Raw genomic sequence first — 21221 nt, forward strand, 5'->3', positions numbered from 1 at the left:
TAAGTCTTAATCTAGGATGGAGGGTCATGCTTGAGTGTAAAATGTTCCACAGTGTTTCAAATGGTTCAAATGGCACTGAGCACTATGGGACTTAACTGCTGAGGTCATCAGTCCCCTAGAACTTAGAACTAATTAAACCTAACTAACCTAAGGACATCACACACATCCATGCCCGAGGCAGGATTCGAACCTGCGACCGTAGCAGTCCCTCGGTTCCGGACTGCAGCGCCTAGAACCGCACGACCACAGCGGCCGGCTCCACAGTGCTTCAATCACGATATTTGCCTGGTGGCTGCTAATCAGGTAGTGCTGGCAGTTGTGATCTACAATGTCTACAGTGACCTTGCGTATATAGAATCCATATAACAAAACAGATAATGATCACAGTCAGAGTAAGCGATGTAGCATTAGGAATATCACAGAGTTAGATAATCCTTAGTGTTCCAGACAACAATGTGAGCAGTCGCACGATCAAGAGTAATCTGCCCTTGTTTCCAAGGTAACAAATCACATACTTCAAGAGACGAACCTTGGTGTTATTTGGCAATACAGGCAGGTTGTCAGGCTAACGCAACACCACGGAGCTTCAGGCAGGTAGAGTAAAAAGATTTGATACAAGCACTGTGTGCGTGTGTTAGACGGGCAGACAGTTTGACAGTGGGTGTCACTACATCAGAGAGGAACTGTTAAAAAGAACTCCATTGTCATCCAAAGCTATCCAATAGGTCTGAGAGACAAATGCATGATTGTAGCAAAGCTGAACCACCATAAAGGGTTGTGGTACAGAGTATGGTATACTGTTTCTGAAAGGGACGAACCAGGATTCATGTGTCGCAACAACAGAACGAAGGGAAGAAGGCGTTTTAGTTTTCTCTAGAAATAGTGCGATGTCGCAGTCACTCGCCCAAATCCTAAATGGTAAGGGCGTGAATGCAGGATTGAAAGGCATCAAATGGCATACCTGAATGCATTTGATGGTCTTTACTTCGTCTTCAAGCCACGAGTGGCCTACCGGGACCATCCGACCGCCGTGTCATTCTCCGAGGAGGATGCAGAAAGGAGGGGCGCGGGGTCAGCACACCACTCTCCCGGTAGTTATGGTGGTATTCTTGACTGAAGCCGCTACAATTCGGTCGAGTAGCTAATCAATTGGCATCACGAGGCTGAGTGCACCCTGAAAAATGGCAACGGCGCATGGCGGCTGGATGGTCACCCATCCAAGTGCCAGCCACGCCCAACAGCGCTTAACTTCGGTGATCTCATGGCAACCGGTGTATCCACTGCGGCAAGGCCGTTGCCCTTGATGGTCTTTACAAACCATTAAAATATATTTGATTTGCCAAATGATGTGTTTCTGGGCTGCCGCGCAACCTACTGGATGGACTGAAAATGGTAACATTCGAATTCACAATTTGCACAAGTTACAGGTAACGATAATTGCACGTTAAATGTGGCTACATACCATAATAATTGTGCCCTGGCAGCTGTTTAGTAATATGGCACGATCGAATCCCATATGGGGTAAATCATCTCCAAATACAAAATGGTTACCTGAATCACAAGAACAGAAAACAACCTCATCATACTTGAGTTCCGTTCTGACGAAATGTCAACATCGGGAACTGTTGTTGTAAATGTAACGGAATGTTTGCTTTGTTTACCTTTGCCGTTGCCCTGCTTGACCGTTTCCAGCCCTCCGTCTGGCTGGCAGAGGGGCAACTCAACGCATCCCCTTTGTCAGTAATGCTTTTTAAATAGCGTCCACTGCTCAGCAGATGTCGGAACGCTGCACAAGTGAACTGAGACTGGGTAGGTGCGTATCTCGAAACATCTGGTGCCTCGCCAGCCCAGGCGCTACAGCTTTTCCATCCTTACACGCAGTATAAGGGTCACAAAAATAAAATATACTGAAATAAAAATTTTGAAAAATCCCTCCATCTTCTCGATAATAGGCTCACTCTGACTGCCCACAATGCACAATTCGTGTCTCGACAGTGTATTAATCTTTTGCAAATACAGTTACCTCTAACGAGGGAACCTCCCCATCGCACCCCCCTCAGATTTAGTTATAAGTTGGCACAGTGGATAGGCCTTGAAAAACTGAACACAGATCAATCGAGAAAACAGGAAGAAATTGTGTGGAACTACGAAAAAAATAAGCAAAATATACAAACTGAGTAGTTCATGTCCAAGGTAGGGAACATCAAGGACAATGAGAGTTAAGGAGCACCGTGGTCCCGTGGTTAGCGTGAGCAGCTGTGGAACGAGAGGTCCTGGGTTCAAGTCTTCCCTTCAGTGAAGAGTTTAATTTTTTATTTTCAGACAATTATTATCTGCCACCAGTGTCGTATAGAACATATCAGACGTGTTTTCCTGTGGAGGAATCGGTTGACCCATGACCTTGCGATCAAATGTTTTCGGTTCCCATTGGAGAGGCACGACCTTTCGTCTACTAATCGCACCGTTTTGCGGTGCGGTCGCAAAACACAGACACTAAACGTATTACAGTGAACCGAGACGTCAATGGACGAATGGACAGATCATAACTTTGCGAAAATAAAGAAAATAAATTTTTCACTCAAGGGAAGATCTGAACCAAGGACCTCTCATTTCGCAGCTGCTCACGCTGACCACGGGACCACGGAGCTGCTGAGTTCACGTTTTCCTTGATGTTGCATATGTCGCACATGGACTACTAACTTTGTATATTTTGCTAATTTCTTCATAGTTCCACACAACTTCTTCCTGTTTTGTCGACTTATCTGTGTTCAGTTTCTCAATGCCTATCCACTGTGCCAACTTATAAATAAATCTGAGGGGGGTGCGATGGGGAGGTTCCCTTGTAAGTGCCAAGAAAACTGTAGTTCAGTGTTTCAAGGAACTACAATGTTAATGAGTCAGATTTAGAATCTCTCATGTCATACAAATGGGGAAAACGTATTGTAGAAGAAAAATAAATAGTTTAAAAATGTAGCAATAGATGGCGCTGTAAGCATCATAATGTAATGGTGGTCGACTACAAATGACAAATGAATCATACAACAATGCTTAGTTGTATGTCAGTCATTAAAGAAAATGTACTACTCAGTGTGCATGGGTGTACAGATGTGATACTGTTAGTTACGTAAGCCCATCCACCATGGCAACATCATATTACATCGGACGGGAAAAATCTGTTTTTAATCGACCTGAGGCCAAAAACCGCGTAAAAAGCATCACTCACACCGATTTTTAACTGTCCTGAGACCAACACCGCAAAAAAAGCGTCAATCACATCGATTTTTAACTGTCCTGAGGGCAAAAACCTCATAAAAAGCATCAGTCATATAGCTTTTTAATTGCCCTGACGCCAAAAATAGCATAAAAGGCATCAATGGAAATCAAATCGCGTTATTAATTTCCGTGCGTCTGGCGCAAAACATGTTCAATATTTTGTCCACCGTTTTCTGCAACAAGTTGAAATCGAAAAACAGCGTGTTCCACAACTGATCGAAGTGTTTCTGGGGTCACGTTCAGAATGTGTTGCACAATGCGTGCCTTCAATGCAGGTAAGTTTGCAATCGGAACACTGAACACAACGTCTTTCAGACAGTCCCAAAGCCAGAAGTCACACAGATTAAGATCAGGTGATAGGGACGGCCAGGCTGTAGAGAAATGGCGGCTGATAATTCTAGCATTTCCGAAATGGCGCTTCAGCAGCTGCTTAACTGGATTTGAAATGTCCAGAGGTGCGCCATCTTGCATAAAAATGATCCCATCCGCACATCCACGCTGTTGGAGAGCTGGAATGATGTGGTTGTACAAAAGACAGTCATAGCGTTTACCAGTGACGTTACAGGTAACAGGACGGGAAGCGCTTGTCTCTTCGAAAAAATATGGCCCTATGACAAATGATGTCGTAAAGCCGCAACCACACAGTGGCCTTTTCAGGATGAAGTGGTACTGGTTGATTTGCGTGTGGATTTTCCGTTGCCCATATTCGACAATTCTATATGATGGAAATGGGCTTCGTCTGTCCACAAAATCTCTACGGCCAATCATTGTCCACTTCCAAGCGAGCAAGAAATTCTAAAGCAAAGGTCTCTCTTGCTGGCAGGTCAACAGGAAGCAACTCGTGCACATGGGTAATTTTGAATGAATAGCAAAGAAGAATGTTTCGTAGGATTTTACGCACCGTGCTCACGGGTATGTCCAATGTTCGGGCTATTCACCGTGTACTACACGTGTGCACACCACCACTCGTCTCCTACTGCATTGCTCTGGCCACTGCTTCCACTGACGTCAAAGCAATTCGTTTCTCCCTCTACCAGGTTGCACACCAAAAGAACTCGTCTTTTCGAATTTCCGAATCAGTTTCTCCAGACCCACAGCAGTCATCGCACCAACACCTTTTTTCAAAGCGTTCAGTGTCCGGAACTTCTGCAGAGCGACGTGTGCACGGTCATCATTCTTGTAATACAGCTTTTCAAGCAGAGCGCGATCTTGCATTGAGACAGCCACGGCGAACGTCGCAGACTCAAAAGGAGGAAAAACCGCGTACCCGGCGCGTTTATACCAACTTCAGTGGGTCGTGTATTTTTATTTACGTGTTCTGACACGTACAGTGCCATCTATTGATCAATTTTCACACTATTTTTTCTTCTACCTTATGATTTCCCCTTCTTCGATAATATTCCGTTGCAATTTGACGTCATTCTGACCAGTGGTGTTATTTATACACCGTTTTGAAAGTTTAATTATAAACACCCTGTATAAGAGGCAGTCAAATGGAGACGAGACAGCTGGGAAAGACGTATGTTAATTATTTCAAAATTAATTACCAGATTTGTTAATACGTTTATCCCACTGTGAGACAAGATGGTCGATGACTTCGTCGAAGAAAGGGTGGGCCCACATGTTCCCACAGTTGTTTCGAATACGCTGCAGACGTTTCGCTGCGAAGCCTTTACGCGTCACCCATACAGTCCCGATCTCTCCCCATGCAACATCCACATTTATTGAACGTGAAGGAAGACGTTCGTGGTCGTATATATGCTTCAAACGAAGAGGCTCAAGCCTTGGTACAATCATAATTTCGAAGACTACTGCAAACAATTTTCCATAAACATTTGTTGGTTGGTTGTTTGGGGGAAGAGATCAAACAGCGAGGTTATCGGTCTCATAGGATTAGGGAAGGATGAGGAAGGAAGTCGGCCGTGCCCTTTCAAAGGGACCATCCTGACATTTGCCTGGAGCGATTTAGGGAAATCACGGAAAACCTAAATCAGGATGGCAGGACGCGGGATTGAACCGTCCTTCCGAATGCGAGTCCAGTGTGCTAACCACTGCGCCACCTCGCTCGGTTTTCCATAAAGACACTGACCGTCTTGTATTACAGTTGGATAAATGTGTTAACAATTATGGCGATTACTTTTGAAATAATAAACAGTTTATTTACTTTACTCCCATGTGCCTCGCCCGCATCTCGTGGTTGTGCGGTAGCGTTCTCGCTTCCCACGCCCGGGTTCCCGGGTTCGATTCCCGGCGGGGTCAGCCGGCCGAAGTGGCCGTGCGGTTAAAGGCGCTGCAGTCTGGAACCGCAAGACCGCTACGGTCGCAGGTTCGAATCCTGCCTCGGGCATGGATGTTTGTGATGTCCTTAGGTTAGTTAGGTTTAACTAGTTCTAAGTTCTAGGGGACTAATGACCTCAGCAGTTGAGTCCCATAGTGCTCAGAGCCATTTGAACCATTTGAGCCGGCGGGGTCAGGGATTTTCTCTGCCTCGTGATGGCTGGGTGTTGTGTGCTGTCCTTAGGTTAGTTAGGTTTAAGTAGTTCTAAGTTCTAGGGGACTTATGACCACAGCAGTTGAGTCCCATAGTGCTCAGAGCCATCCCATGTGCCTCATTTTCATTTGCCTGTCCTTTGTACATTCAACGGTAGGCAAAGGAAATGACAGGACTCGATCGCTGCTAGGATCCTGGTAAACTGCATTTGTTTTCTATAGAGATGGCCTATATCGGACGACTGCTCAAGTTTATACGAATCGTACACTTTGGCAAACCAACAGGGTGAATTGTAGAGTGCAAATTAAATTCCCACAAAGCTTCATAATTTTAAATGGCAATATGGCACAATATTCGTACCATTTAATAGAGCACTGAAAACTAAATATCTTTTGTCTAAAAAGTCTTTCTGTATTTTGGGCCAGTTCGATAGCATTTTGACAGCGACCTGTGGCATAACTTCTCAGCGCAGCTCAAGTGACTGCGTACTGTTGACAGTAGGTAGCGTAACCTGTTCTTCGCTTCTCTGTTGTGACTTTTATTGTGCTTACGTTATTTGATCGGTAAGGACACATTCTGAAGGAGAGGGATTTGACATGTTTATGGTATTCGGAAATGTTCCCAGAATTAACGACAAGGTGAACACGTTATGCAGAGAAATATCAAGACCGTTCATGCCGGTAAAGATACGAGTATGTTTCTCGCCTATTGGAGACTCGGAATCACAATCATGGCCATGATTGAAATGACTCACGGTCATAACAAAAACGGCAGATGTGTTCCGACGGAAGAAGTTCAATGATTCTCGTTACAATAAATTGTGACCCATTTCTTTCCACACGAAGACTAGCACAGATTTCCCGAGTGGAAACAAATACCGTCTGGAGAATTCTGTATGATGATGTTTCACAGTCTTGTTCATCAGACTTTAGACAAGATGATTTCCGAACCAGAATCACCTTTAACACCTGCTTCCTAATTTAAAGTCTAGATTTACCGACTTTTGTCTGTGGTCTGATGAGGCCACATTCAAATCAAACGACTAAGTAAACATCCACAATGCCTTAGAGCAGAAGAGTAAAGTCACTAGAAGATAAACTAGCGTAGATCCATCGACGATCAACTTGCAGATCTTATTATTTTATGAATGCCTCAAGCTAAATGTCAGGAAACACTCCTAATTTCCCATCAAGCATTGAATGAATTGCTAGATGATGTTTCATTATAATTATGGTTATTATTTACACTGCAACATTAAAAACTGCACCTTTTTCTTGGATTAACCGTTCTTACAGTAAGATATCTACATCTACATTTATACTCCGCAAGCCACCCAACAGAGTGTGGCGGAGGGCACTTTACGTGCCACTGTCATTACCTCCCTTTCCTGTTCCAGTCGCGTATGGTTCGCGGGAAGAACGACTGCCGGAAAGCCTCCGTGCGTGCTCGAATCTCTCTCATTTTACATTCGTGATCTCCTCGGGAGGTATAAGTAGGGGGAAGTAATACATTCGATGCCTCATCCAGAAACGCACCCTCTCGAAACCTGGCGAGCAATCTACACCGCGATGCAGAGCGCCTCTCTTGCAGAGTCTGCCACTTGAGTTTGCTAAACATCTCCGTAACGCTATCATGCTTACCAAATAACCCTGTGACGAAACGCGCCGCTCTTCTTTGGATCTTCTCTATCTCCTCTGTCAACCCGGCCGGTGCGGATCCCACAGTGACGAGCAATACTCAAGTATAGGCCGAACGAGTGTTTTGTAAGCCACCTCCTTTGTTGATCGACTACATTTTCTAAGGACTCTCCCAATGAATCTCCACCTGGCACTCGCCTTACCAACAATTAATTTTGTATGATCATTCCACTTCAAATCGTTCCGTACGTACACTCCCAGATATTTTACAGAAGTAACTGCTACCAGTGTTTGTTCATCTATCATATAATCATACAATAAAGGATCCTTCTTTATATGTATTCGCAATACATTACATTTGTCAGTTGCCACTCCCTGCACCAAGTGCCTATCCGCTGCAGATCTTCCTGCATTTCGCTGCAATTTTCTAATGCTGCAACTTCTCTGTATGCTACAGCATCATCCGCGAAAAGCCGCGTGGAACTTCTGACACTATCTACTAGGTCATTTATATATATTGTGAAAAGCAATGGTCCCATAACACTCCCCTGTGGCACGCCAGAGGTTGCTTTAACGTCTGTAGACGTCTCTCCATTGATAACAACATTGTGTGTTCTGTTTGCTAAAAACTCTTCATCCCAGCCACACAGCTGGTCTGATATTCCGTAAGCTCTTACTTTGTTTATCAAGCGACAGTGCGGAACTGTATCGAACGCCTTCCGGAAGTCAAGGAAAATGGCATCTACCTGGGAGCTTGTATCTAATATTTTATGGATCTCATGAACAAATAAAGCGAGTTGGGTCTCACACGATCGCTGTTTCCGGAATCCATGTTGATTCATACAGAGTACATTCTGGGTTTCCAGAAACGACATGATACGCGAGCAAAAAACATGTTCTAAAATTCTACAACAGATCGACGTCAGAGATATAGGTCTATAGTTTTGCGAATCTGCTCGACGACCCTTCTTGAAGACTGGGACTACCTGTGCTCTTTTCCAATCACTTGGAACCTTCCGTTCCTCTAGAGACTTGCGGTACACGGCTGTTGGAAGGGGGCAAGTTCTTTCGCGTACTCTGTGTAGAATCGAATTGGTATCCCGTCAGGTCCAGTGGACTTTCCTCTGTTGAGTGATTTCAGTTGCTTTTCTATTCCTTGGACTCTTGTTGAAATTACTTTTTAAAAGTATAAAATAGAAGATGATAGAACTACAAGGAACACTTCGCAGTTAATATGACTTATAAAAATTATAAAAGTCCTAGTCACAACTACCCTCCTCTCTCTTACACAGAAAATACGTTTTCATGCATACGAGTAATAAAAAATGCACGTCACAGAATAAAACCTGAAAGATAACAACCAAATTCCTTATGAATATACCAAAGAAATAAATAAGTCTCTGTAACTGATAATGGAACAAAACTACTTTCAGTTTAATAATGAATACTATTTACAAGAAGCTAAGCTACCAGTAGGATCACCAGTGTCAGGTTCCCTAGCAAACATTTTCATAAACAACGAAGAAAATCTTTATCACAAAGAAGTACAAGATACTACACTGAATCAGATGGACAGATGATCCCTTGTTTAATTAATGAACCAGAAACAAATGGGTAATTTACATGCAGATATAAACACAATACACAAAAAGATAAGATACACTGTGGAAAGGAACTTCTTAGATATAACAATTAAAAAACAAAACAAACACGACGGCTTTGAAATTTATTGTAATCCTACAACATCTGGCACAACCATACATCAAACTTCAAATTACCCACACTCACAGAATCAAGCAATTCTTATATACATAGTTTGCAGGGTCAACACAGTACCACTCAGCAGAGAAAACTTCCAGAAACAAAATCGTCAAATAAATAGCAAAAAACAAAGGTTACAAATGCAGTCTAGTCACAACAAATGCACGTAAACGCAATACACTCACAGAGCCACAAACAACAACATAACAAAGCCCACACAAACAAGCACACACAGTGACAGAACAACAACACAAAGACTACAAGAAAACACGACAGAAGATTCTAGGTCATTCACAATTGCATACAATCGGAAACTCACACATACAATAACAAACATTAAAAAAACAAGCCATAACTACAGCATTCAGACAAACAGCTAACATCTAACGTAGCAAATGACAAAGACATCTGCCAGAAGGCTGCAATATACCAACTACTATGCAACACATGTCATTCAAGGTAAGTAAGAAATACCAGCAGAACACTCGACACCCCATACAAAGAACATCAGAGAATGGAAATATGAGAACATCTACTCAATTGTTGCATAACGTTCAAGGAAATGAGTCACAAGCACACTACAAGAGATAAAGGTATGAAAATAGAATAAATAATGGAACACACCTGCTAACTTTACAAGAAAATGATCATATATACAAAATAAAGGCAGAAAGAAGCTACTACTAAATGACCAAGTGAATATGACATTCATTGTTTACACTAACTGATCATATAACAGACAAACATTCCAATAGATGATCACAAATGACATTCCTGTCCAAAGAACATAATTGAAAACAACTGTATAGACACAAACACACACACATACACACATAGAGAGAGAGAGAGAGAGAGAGAGAGTGAGAGAGAGAGAGAGAGAGATGCTGAGACACAAAACTTACATTGCCACATATACAGTCAAACGAAAACAGCTGGAAGTAAAGACCACGAAAGTTGGCAACACTTACGAAAACAAATGAGACTCTACACAGAGAAAAAAGAAAGTTAAAGTGTTATCTTACGAAAACACAATGGGTGCTAGAAAAAGTGGAAGCTTTCAACCAGTTTTCATTTGAGGAATGCTGCTTGCTTTATAACTAAAGAATTAAACACTGACCTGTAAGTACTTCTCCATTTCATTATACAAAATACTTCCATGACCTGTTTTAACATTATAACTTATGTGTGACAACGGGAAAATCATGTAATATTCCAAGACACCCACTGAAAATGCTTTTTTTTAGGCGAAATGACTGTGGGTGCATAAGTAAAACAAAAAATTAATGTGCAGCATGAAAATAACATTTTTATGCAAAATACTACAAAACATAAATATTTTGAGATTTGCTGATGATACTGTAACTCAGTCAGATATGGCAAAGGACTCAGATGAGCAGCTGAACGGAATGGGTTGTGTCTTGAAAAGAGATTATGTGATGAACATCAACAAAAGTAAAACAATAATAATAAAATGTAGTGGAATAAAATCGGGCGATGCTGATGGAATTGGATTAGGAGAAGAGACAGTAAAAGTAGTAGACAAGTTTTGCTATTTCGGTAGCAAAATAACTGATGATGGCCGAAGCAGCGAGGATATTAAAATGGAGCCTGGTGGTAACAAGAACAGCATACGCAAAAAGAGGAATTTGTTGACATCTAATCTGAATTTAAATGTTAGGACGTCATTTCAGAAGATATTTGACTGTGTCGTAGCCTTGTATGGAAGTGAAATGTGGACAGTAAATACTAACGGCAAAAAGCGAATTGAAACTGTCGAAATGTGACGCTAAGGGCGAATGCTGAAGATTAGGTGGGCTAATTGAATAACTAATGGAAAGGTACTGAAGCGCATTGTGGAAGAAAGACATTTATTGCACAACTTGACTACAGAAGAGATCGAAAGCTAGGACATATGGCGAATGGATCATGAGTTCCAAAATGGAAGGAAATGTGGTGACCAAAAATTGTAGATTCAAAAGGATGTAGGTTGCAGTAGTTTTGCAGAGATGAAGAGACCGCACAGGACAGACTAGCTTGGAGAGCTGCATCAAACCAATCTACAGACTAAATAGCACAACTGCAAACACTCAACTAACGCTTCTATTCCAATTTCTAAGCGTTGTCGACATCCTCAGCCTTCCGATGTGTGTTGTTCATGCCTGTAACTGAGTTAGATCCTGCTGCGTTCACTGGACAACTCTGGAATCGGCAAGGGCCTTCCAGCACAGTAAAACACTGTCACGTCACCTCACATTTCCCAGAGAAAGTTGTTTTGTTCGTGTAGCTGCGCTGAATTGGAACGAGCTACCTCTCTTGCGCAGTACAAGGTTGCTACGCTTGGCTACCTGGCAGAGAACTCAGTGTAAGGCCTTGAACAACAGTCTTGAGGTCAGGGCAGTGAGGTGGCGGGGATCCACTGGCCCATTTGCGGCAGTCCAGTCTCACGGCTGCTCTGTCTTGTAGCGATCCTCAGCAGCGGAAGTGTTGCGCCACTTGGGTTCCCTCAGGGTGGCTGCAGAAGGAGCCCCTAAGTAATGAATCATGTTTAATTCACAGGTCGTCGGCTTTCTTAAATCCGTACGTAAGACATTTACAGCACTAGTAAAAACAATGGTCAAAATAACAATGTGTGCCGGTTTAACGTAAGAACTGACATCTAAGTAATTTCGTTTAAACATATCTCACAAAAACAACTGATATCAAAACGTTTCTGGATCCAATTACTACGAGAAGTATCTGTGTTTTCGCTCGAGGCGATTACCTCAAAATGGTTGATTTAGTAATTATTATTCATGACTTATGATTGCACGAGAGCACGCTGTGAATTTACGCCTCTGACTTTTTATCTCAAAACTCTTAAAGCTGTCTAATTGAAGGCCGCGCGGAATTAGCCGAGCGGTCTGGGGCGCTGCAGTCATGGACGGTCCGGCTGGTCCCGGCGGAGGTTCCAGTCCTCCCTCGGGCATGGGTGTGTGTGTTTGTCCGTAGGATAATTTAGGTTAAGTAGTGTGTAAGCTTAGGGACTGATGACCTTAGCAGTTAAGTCACATAAGATTTCACACACGTTTGAACTTTTTTTTTCTAATTGAAACGAACTTAATTAACACTCTGCATCTTTATTTTTCATGTCTACATATTTGTTTCTCAACACAGTCACCCTGGCGACGAACACATTTCTCCCAACGAGAGACCAGTTTGTTGATACCGTCTCTGTAGAATGGTTAAAAATGGCTCTGAGCACTATGGGATTTAACATCTGAGGTCACCAGTCCCCTAGAACTTAGAACTACTTAAACCCAACCAACCTAAGGACATCACACACATCCATGCCCGAGGCAGGATTCGAACCTGCGACCGTAGTAGTCGTGCGGTTCCGGATAGAAGTGCCCAGAACCGCTCGCCCACAGTGGCCGGCTCTGTAGAAAGTTTGACTTGGTTGACGCAGCCACAACCTCACCTCTGCTTGCACCGCTTCATCATTATCAAAGTGAAGTCCTCGAAGGTTTTATTTATGTTTTGGAAACAGATGAAAATCGGATGGGGTGAAGTAGGGGCTGTACGGAGGATGACCGAGACTGTGAACCCGGATTGTTGCAGATGTCACAGCGCTCTTGAATAGTCTTGTATAGTCATCTGAAGGAGAGCGTGCTCCTTGCGGTTAGAAACTCGATTACAGCAGGCCGTTTCTCACTTACCGATATCGTTATGTTGCACACTTCTATGTTACGCGCTACAATTCCGTGCCATTCTGATAGCAGCGGGAAAGTCGCTCGAGTAACGTGTATGACATGTAATACCTCAGCCGATACTGAGAACAGAACAAAAAATTCGGAGGCATTAATTGACAGTACTCCCTCGTAGTTGTCTCCATTTCTAGCCTCTGAGTATCCAACGGATCCATCCTTATACAAATGAAATTACGCAATTTCAGTGACTTTAATGGTCTTATACAGGTATGATTTTACGTATTTAGACTGAAGCGGCCAGTGAAAATTTGTATCAAGGCCATGAATCGAGTAATGGGGAATTTAAAGTAAGAACATTGAGAATGTGGATCGAGGAGGGAGACATACCAGCATAATCAGTGCAGTTGCGTGCACTGCTGTGCCGACATGGCTTAGTGATTAACGCACCCTGATAGCAAGCGGGAAACATAGGAGGCTACGTAGAATGATGCTTAGAATTCATCCCGGACATATAGTGTTGCGACAAAAGTCATGGGATACCTCCTAATATCGTATCGGAACTACTTTCGCCCGGTGTTGTGGGGCAACTCGACGTGTCACGGACTCAACAGATCTTTCTAAGTCCCCTGCAGAAATATTGATCCATGACGCCTCTATACCCATCCATAACTGCGAAAGTGTTGCCGGTGCAGGAGATTGTGCAGTAAATGATCTCTCCATCATGTGACACAAACATTCAATGGAATTCATGTCACGTGATCTGGGAGGCCAAATCATTCTTTCGAAATATTCAGAATGTTCTTCTCACTAGTCGAGAGGAATTACAGTCCGGTAACATTACTTATTGTCATTCCTAAAAATTCCATCGTTATTTGGTAACACGAAGTCCATGAAGGGCTGCAAATGGTCAATGATCAGTTCAGTTGGACTAGAGGACCCCCGGTCCAGTTCCAAGTAAATACATCACCCACCACTGCGGAGCTAACACCACTTTGCACAGTGTCTTGTTGACAACTTGGGTCCACACTCGAACCCTACAATCAGCTCTTACCAACTGCTATCGGGACCCATCGGTTTTCCAGTCATCTAGGGTCCAACGATATGGTCACGAGCACAGGATAGGCGCTGCAGGTGATCTCATGCTGTTAGCAAAGGAACTCGCGTCGATCGTCTGCTGCCGTAGCCCATTAACACCTAATATCATCGCACTGTTCCAACGGTTACGTTCATCATAGTCTGTGGTTATTTCAAGTTGAGTTGCTTGTCTGTTAGCACTGACAACCCTACGCAAACGCCGCTACTCTAGGTCGTTAAACGAAGGCCGTCGGCCACTGCCGTGTCCGTGATGATACAAGGCTTGTCCAGAAAGTAAGTTCCGAACAGCCGTAAAATGGAAACTACATTGAAAATCAGAAATGTTTTATTTGCAACAGCTGGCTCCACCTTCCAGCTACTTCGCTACGTAGTCGCCGCTTCAACTAGGACATCTGTCGCACCGTTATACCAACTTCCCAATACCCTCGTCATAGAAGGCAGCCGCCTATGCTTCCCGCCAATTCTCTACGCTCAACTATAGCTCGTTGTCTGTGCGGAAATGTCTTCATAGTCAGTAGTTAATGCGAGCCGAGATGAAACACAGCGTGAACCAATTACCGGCTGCAGTGCGGGTGGTCAATCACTTCCCATCGAAAATGCTGCAGGAGCATTTTCATTGCCTCTGCAGATTGTGACCGATAATTGTCACGAACTAGGAACCGTATAACAGTTCTGGGCTGCATAAGATCAGGCGAAATGTCTCACCAGGACCTCATACTTTGCGGGAGACACTATTTTCTACGCAACTTTATGTGCTCACCATGCTCTCAGAACTGAAAAGAGCGAAGTGATGCAACGGACAGGGATACTAGAGACACTGTTGAACACATATGTGCATAGCTTTATTAGATTTTCACAGTGGTTTCCATTTCTTGACCGATCGGAACTTGCTTTCCGAATAGTTAAAGCCTGAAGTATAATATTCTGGGCACACTCTTCTCACTGTGGATCTCGGAATATAGAATTTCCTTACGATTTCTGAAATGGAATGTCCCATGCGTCAAGCTCCATCTAACATTCCGCGTTCAGAGTCTGTTAATTCTCGTCGTGCGGCCGGAATTGTGTGGGAGACCTTTTCACGTGAACCATCTGAGCATAAATGACAGCTCCGCCAATGCACTGTCCTTTTATACCTGGTGTATGCGGTACTGTCGCCATAGTTACGCACTGAAGCGCCAAAGAAACCAGCAGAGGTATGCTAATTCAAATACCGAGACATGAAAACAGGCAGAAACGGCGCAGCGGTTGGCTCGGCAATGCCTATATAAGACAAGTGTCTGGAGCAGTTGTTTCATCGATTACTATTGCTACAATGGCAGACTATCAAGATTTAAGTGAGTTTGAACGTGGTTATATAGTCGGCGCACGAGCGATGGGACATAATATCTCCGAGGTAGCGATTAAGTGCACCGTGAACATCAGGAATCCGGTAACACATCAGATCTGCGACATCGCTGACGCCGGAAAAGGATCCTGCAAGAACGGGACCAACGACGACTGAAGAGAATCGTTCAACGTGACACAAGTGCAACCCTTCCGCAAATTTTTGCAGATATCGATGCTGGGCCATCCACAAGTGTCAGTGTGCGAACAATTCAACGAAACATCATGGATATGTGCTTTCGGAGCCGAAGGCCCGCTCATGTACCCTTCATGACTGCACGATACAAAGTTTTACGCCTCGCCTGGGCCCGTCAGCACCGGCATTGGACTGTTGATGACTGGAAACATGTTGCCTGGTCGGACGAGTCTCGTTTCAATTGTATCGAGCGGATGGACGTGTATGGATATGGAGACAATCTCATGAATCCATGGACCCTGCCTGTCAGCAGGGGACTGCTCCAGCTGGTGGAGGCTCTATAATGGTGTGGGGTGTGTGCAGCTGGAGTGATACGGAACCCTTAAACGTCTAGATACGACTCTTGGCAGGTGACACGTAGGTAAGCATCCTGTCGATCACCTGCATCCATTCATGTCCATTGTGCGTTCCGACGAACTTGGGCCATTTCAGCAGGACAATGCGACACCCCACACGTCCAGAATAGCTACAGAGTGGCCCCAGGCCCCAGGAGCACTCTTCTGAGTTTGAACACTTTCGCTGGCCACCAGTGTCGCCACACACGAACATTATTGAGCATATCTGGTATGTCTTGCAACGTGCTACTAAGAATCAATTTCCAACCCCTCGTACTATTACGGATTTATGGACAGTCCTGCAGGATTCATGGCGTCAGTTTCCTCCAGCACTACTTCAGACATTGTATTAGGAACTACTGCGTGCTCGCCGGGTCCCAACACGATATTATGCAGGTGTACCAGCTTCTTTGGCTCTTCAGTGTATGTGCACACGGCTATCCCATGACTGACAGAAAGACAGAGAAATACACACACACACACACACACACACACACACACACACGCTATGGTCAGTTTAGCAAGCATCATATCATGTCTTATAAGTTTATTAATTTACTGTTTCTGTTTTATTCACTGTAATTACAAAATATTATTAGTCACTGAACTTTAAGAGTACTTCGTCTGTCGTTTAAAATGTTCATATTCGTCGACTGATAATCTAATCAGTTGCGAAATATATAGTTGTGTGTGTGTGTGTGTGTGTGTGTGTGTGTGTGTGTGTGTGTGTGTGTGTGTGTCTGTCTGTCTGTGTGTGAAATAGGTACTGCCCCCCTGATAACAGTGGGATCTTTACAAATCAAGATGGCAAACACATACATTTTTCTTTGGAACATAGAAGAAAATGGAACGTTGAATTACCTTTTACCTCTGTGAAGTGGATTAAATATACTTATAGACAATAAACAACTTTTTAAAGACAAAATGAAATCTTTTATGTTTGCAGCTTTCTCTGTTCGTCAGAAGAAATTTGAATACGTAATTGTGTCTCTATCTCAGACTACAATATCCTACTATGTGCGCGCGAGTGTGTGTGTGTGCGTGTGTGTTTGTCACTTAGCAGTAAATTTTTGATAATAAAATATAACTGGTGGTATAGGAACCATTTCGATGACTTGTCAATGAATTGCACATAATAGCTACAGAGAACAGCCTTAGCAGTTTGACTATTAGAAGTCAAATAGTAACTGATAATGAACATACAGAGGAAAAAATTCATTCGAAATTCGAGGATATACCGGAATAGACGAAGAAGAAGTGGACATGGTTGCCGATGTGGTCTATAGCAAGAAGACGGTTTTGATGTAGTCCCCCAATTCGCTCTATCATGCGCAAGTGTTTTCATCCGTGAATAACTGCTGCAACATGCAATCATTTGGACCTGGTTACTGTATTCATGCCTTTCAAAATTACCTATTGGCAAGATGTTTTGCTAATCTGTCACCGCGATATGGATGCATGTGCGAAACAAACTCATTGCGGTTATAAGTTTCAGGATGGGCGAAGACTTCGTCAGTCTTTGATGGCTCTCCTGAGGATGACTGACAGGCACCCTGTCCAAATATTTTGGGGTGTAGTAAAGGAAGAGCGGCTGGAAGCCCTAAACTTCTTTTAAAGTTCAGTTATCGAGGAAATTTTTTAATTCGCGATAGTCACGGTTTACTTCTAAAAGACGACACGTGCTGAGAAAGATTATCTCCTCAATCTTTACATCCTACTTGCTTGAGAACGTAACAACTGTTGCAGATCCGAAGCGTATGCTCGTGTCGGAGATAGAGCCCAGCCTGACCTACTGCACGCACCTCATCTACGGCTACGCCACCATCGACACGGACAGTTACAAGGCGGTGCCGCGATACCAGGACGACACCTCCAAGTACACCAGTGTGGTGGCGCTCAAGGAGCGCTTCCCATCGCTGAAGGTGCTTCTGTCCATCGGTGGTGGAGGCGCCGATGCAGACCAGCGGAAGAAGTACTTTGAGCTGGTTAGTGTCGTAATAATAGATTGTCATAGAAGAGAACTACTTAGACCATACAGTGAGGGTAAGAGGTTTTGATCTGATGACGGCATAAACAAACTCTCGAAAGCACAAAGTGTGTGTGTGTGTGTGTGTGTGTCTGAAAGAGAGACAAAGAGGCAGACAGAGATAGGTAAAGCTGTGCAGTACTGTTAGAAAAGAACAAAGAAGTGGGTGTGGAGCAAAAAGAGAACTCAGTGTTAATATCGGGGTATTATGGGACATTTAATGAAAATTAAACTCAAGCATGGCAGCGCTAGTTAATGAAATAACTTCACAGTAGCTGATGTCAGACATGAACTGCGGGATTAGAATAATACGAGTTCGATCTTCTGTCCCCGACATAAGGAGCACACGACGTGTAACATCAGCTGCTAAAAACTGTTAACTTTTCATAGAACAATAAGCACAAGCACGATGAATATCGCATACATACCAGTTCTTCATTAGAATAACACTTAGAAGAAGCGAGTGAAACACTGAAGGGATGTTGAAGGAGATGGCAAAATAATCGAGTAACAAATATGATTTTACATCTTTTAGTGAAAGAAAAACTGAAGAAAATTGGTCATTCCAGCACAAAGCAGAAAGCTTAAAAGAACGGAAAGACTAACACAGAATACGTTAGATAAAAGGAAATAAAAGGAAGTAGAGGAGAAAATAACAATTTGTCGAAACTTTCTTGGGCATTAGTGTTTTCGAGGACACTACATAATTGTCACCTAACGATGGCCTAATAAGCAAAAATTGAGTAATAATAGACAAATATTAGTGGTACTAAACGTTCTTTATAAGATTTTCACCCTTACATACGAAGTTATGCTAAGAAGAATCGCTCGAAGTATCAACTAACATGAAAGAATGATGGTACCTGTGAAGCAAAACGAGATGGCTAAGCAAGGAAGAAATCAGATGTAATGCCGGTCACACGAAAGAGTATTTCGTTGAATAACAAGTTTAATTCTGATAATGTCCTAGGACGGAAGAATAAGTTCTGAAATTTGTACTTGTGGAGAAACGCATTGGACAGGTGCTAATAATGATCAGAGGTAAATTTTGAAACGGAGTTTAGATAAGCGTTTAGAGTCAGTTACAACTGAAAGACATTAAAAGTTATGTGGCTAAAAAAAGTACGAATGGATGGCGCATTTGCTGGAAAGACGCGGACAAAAGTGAATGGAAAATCAATACCAAGAGAAATTTTCTAACGTATTCGCGGTAAAACTGCGCCGATGAAACAAGCGTATGATGTTTCAGTCTGATCTTTCGAAATGGGGTTTGTCATACTCTAATGAACGAGCTGAAAGATTCATGTGCTTTACAGGTACTTTGGGATAGTTTATCCTTAAAGTAATTTTGGGAATGGCAGAAACAGACAACATTTCAAACGAAAGTGACACTGGTCTCTTTGGATTCCAAGAGGACAATTTAACCTGTAAATATTATGTTTCTTGTGTGTACTTTGGCTAGCCTTATTGACTGAAAGTTAACATGAACATAATAGAGAAAAGAGATACATAAAAGAGTAATGTGTTGCTGTTACCCAGGTATGTCCAGAAAAAAGCAACGTCTACAGCATAGGCATCAGCGCTATGACAATATTTGTCTGTAACAATCTCACAGACGACAGTAATCCCTGTAAGTTTGGCTGTAGAGATGGACAACATATCCATTATGCACCACTTGCAGCCAGCTAGGACTCTTGATTGAAAAGAACGAGACTTTATTCTACAACAGCCTGCCCAACTCCAAGGAGCGGAAAAAAATGTCTTTGGAACACAGCAGCCAATTAAGCTCTCAAATACTCAAACAACTTTTACTTCTGAGAAGAGAAATGAATATGCTGACTGACAATAACGTAATTTTTAAAGGTAATGTCCTATGGAGAAAGTTCTCAATACATAATTATCTCTTTGTCTCAGACTGTGTGTGTGAGTGTGTGTGTGTGTGTGCTTTTGTGTGTGTGTATGTGTGTTCAAATGGTTCAAATGGCTCTAAGCACTATGGGACTCAACTGCTGTGGTCATCAGTCTCCTAGAACTTAGAACTAATTAAACCTAACTAACCTAAGGACATCACACACATCCATGCCCGAGGCAGGATTCGAACCTGCGACCGTAGCATCAGCGCGGCTCCGGACTGGAGCGCCTAGAACCGCACGACCACCGCGGCCGGCTTGTATGTGTGTGTGTGTGTGTGTGTGTGTGTGTGTGTGTGTGTGTGTGTTTAATTGTTCGCCTATGAACTTCATCCATTAGGTAGTGTTTCGGCTAGAATCTATCAGGTGTAACTGGTAACTGATAATAAACAAATATAAAGGGTAAATTTATTCGACATTTAGCGATAAACATCATTTGTAGGACAAGTGGACAGTACAGAGAAAATAAGAGTACTTAATTTGTTGTGCACTATCAGAAATTAAATAAAACATAACACATAGCATAATTAAATATTACAACACAATGTCACTGCGCCTGTACTCTACTGAAAAAGGAAGAGTATTACAAACTGCAGAACTGACATATTTCTGAGAGGAATAGGGGGTCATAAGCAGATACCGCAAAAGAAGTTTAGAACAAGAATGTAATAGCAAACACAAAATTATAAAATTACGAATAGGACGAAATTAATAAATACTTTAGACACATAGTCCACAGATTTATTTAAAAAAAGACGTATATGTATCAGACAAAGAGGTAAATACAACGAGGCTGAATAAGAAAAGACGTGTATCACTCATAATAAATCGTAGCGGGCTACAAAACACGATACGTGGAGCAAGAGGAACATGACGGAAAAAGAAGAACTGGAAAAAGACTAATACAATTCCGTACGAGAAAGTCAGGTTAACAATACAATGGGAAAGCTCTATTTTTCTTTTTAGTCTGCTGATTGGCTGCTCAGCACGAAACATTGTGACACTGCAATACACTTTGGAGATGTGGCGGTGGGACTTGGAGTGCCATACCACCCTGCAACGGTGACAGTACGCCATAAAAACGTAGTCCAACATGGGCAGGTAAGAGTGAAAAGTCGTGGACGTGGAATGGAGGGCTAGTCCTGGCAAAGGAGGCAGCCGTGGTGGGCGTGCGAGGCCCAGCGCTAGTCCTGTTCGGAAGCCGATTCCTCGAAGATGGTCAGCGGAACCGGTTGGCGATGCCAGCGACGTGGATGTGTAGTCCCAACGTGGCGTAGCCCATGGACAGTGTCCCGTAGGGCAGCCACTTTCTCATAGAGCCGCAGCGCGTTGTTGCGTATAGTCTCCTTGAGGGGGACGATATCTGCTTCCTCATGCAGAGTCACAATCCGCGGGAGTGCGGGGCGTGCAGGCTCCACCTGAGAACCT

At 43.1% G+C, this 21221-nt stretch overlaps 1 protein-coding gene across 2 annotated transcripts in view; it reads left to right on the top strand.

Annotated features, from left to right (window-relative positions):
• The window catches only part of LOC124794031 (chitinase-like protein Idgf4), a 90067-nt gene that overhangs the window by 24618 nt on the left and 44228 nt on the right, over nt 1-21221 (top strand). For both annotated transcript variants that reach the window (XM_047258066.1, XM_047258067.1), the window contains exon 2: nt 17604-17842. In XM_047258066.1, coding sequence (XP_047114022.1) covers nt 17604-17842 — 239 coding nt within the window. The remainder of the gene's footprint in view (nt 1-17603; nt 17843-21221) is intronic.

This window comes from Schistocerca piceifrons, chromosome 1 (assembly GCF_021461385.2).
Source record: "Schistocerca piceifrons isolate TAMUIC-IGC-003096 chromosome 1, iqSchPice1.1, whole genome shotgun sequence".
NCBI classification, from domain to species: domain Eukaryota; kingdom Metazoa; phylum Arthropoda; class Insecta; order Orthoptera; family Acrididae; genus Schistocerca; species Schistocerca piceifrons.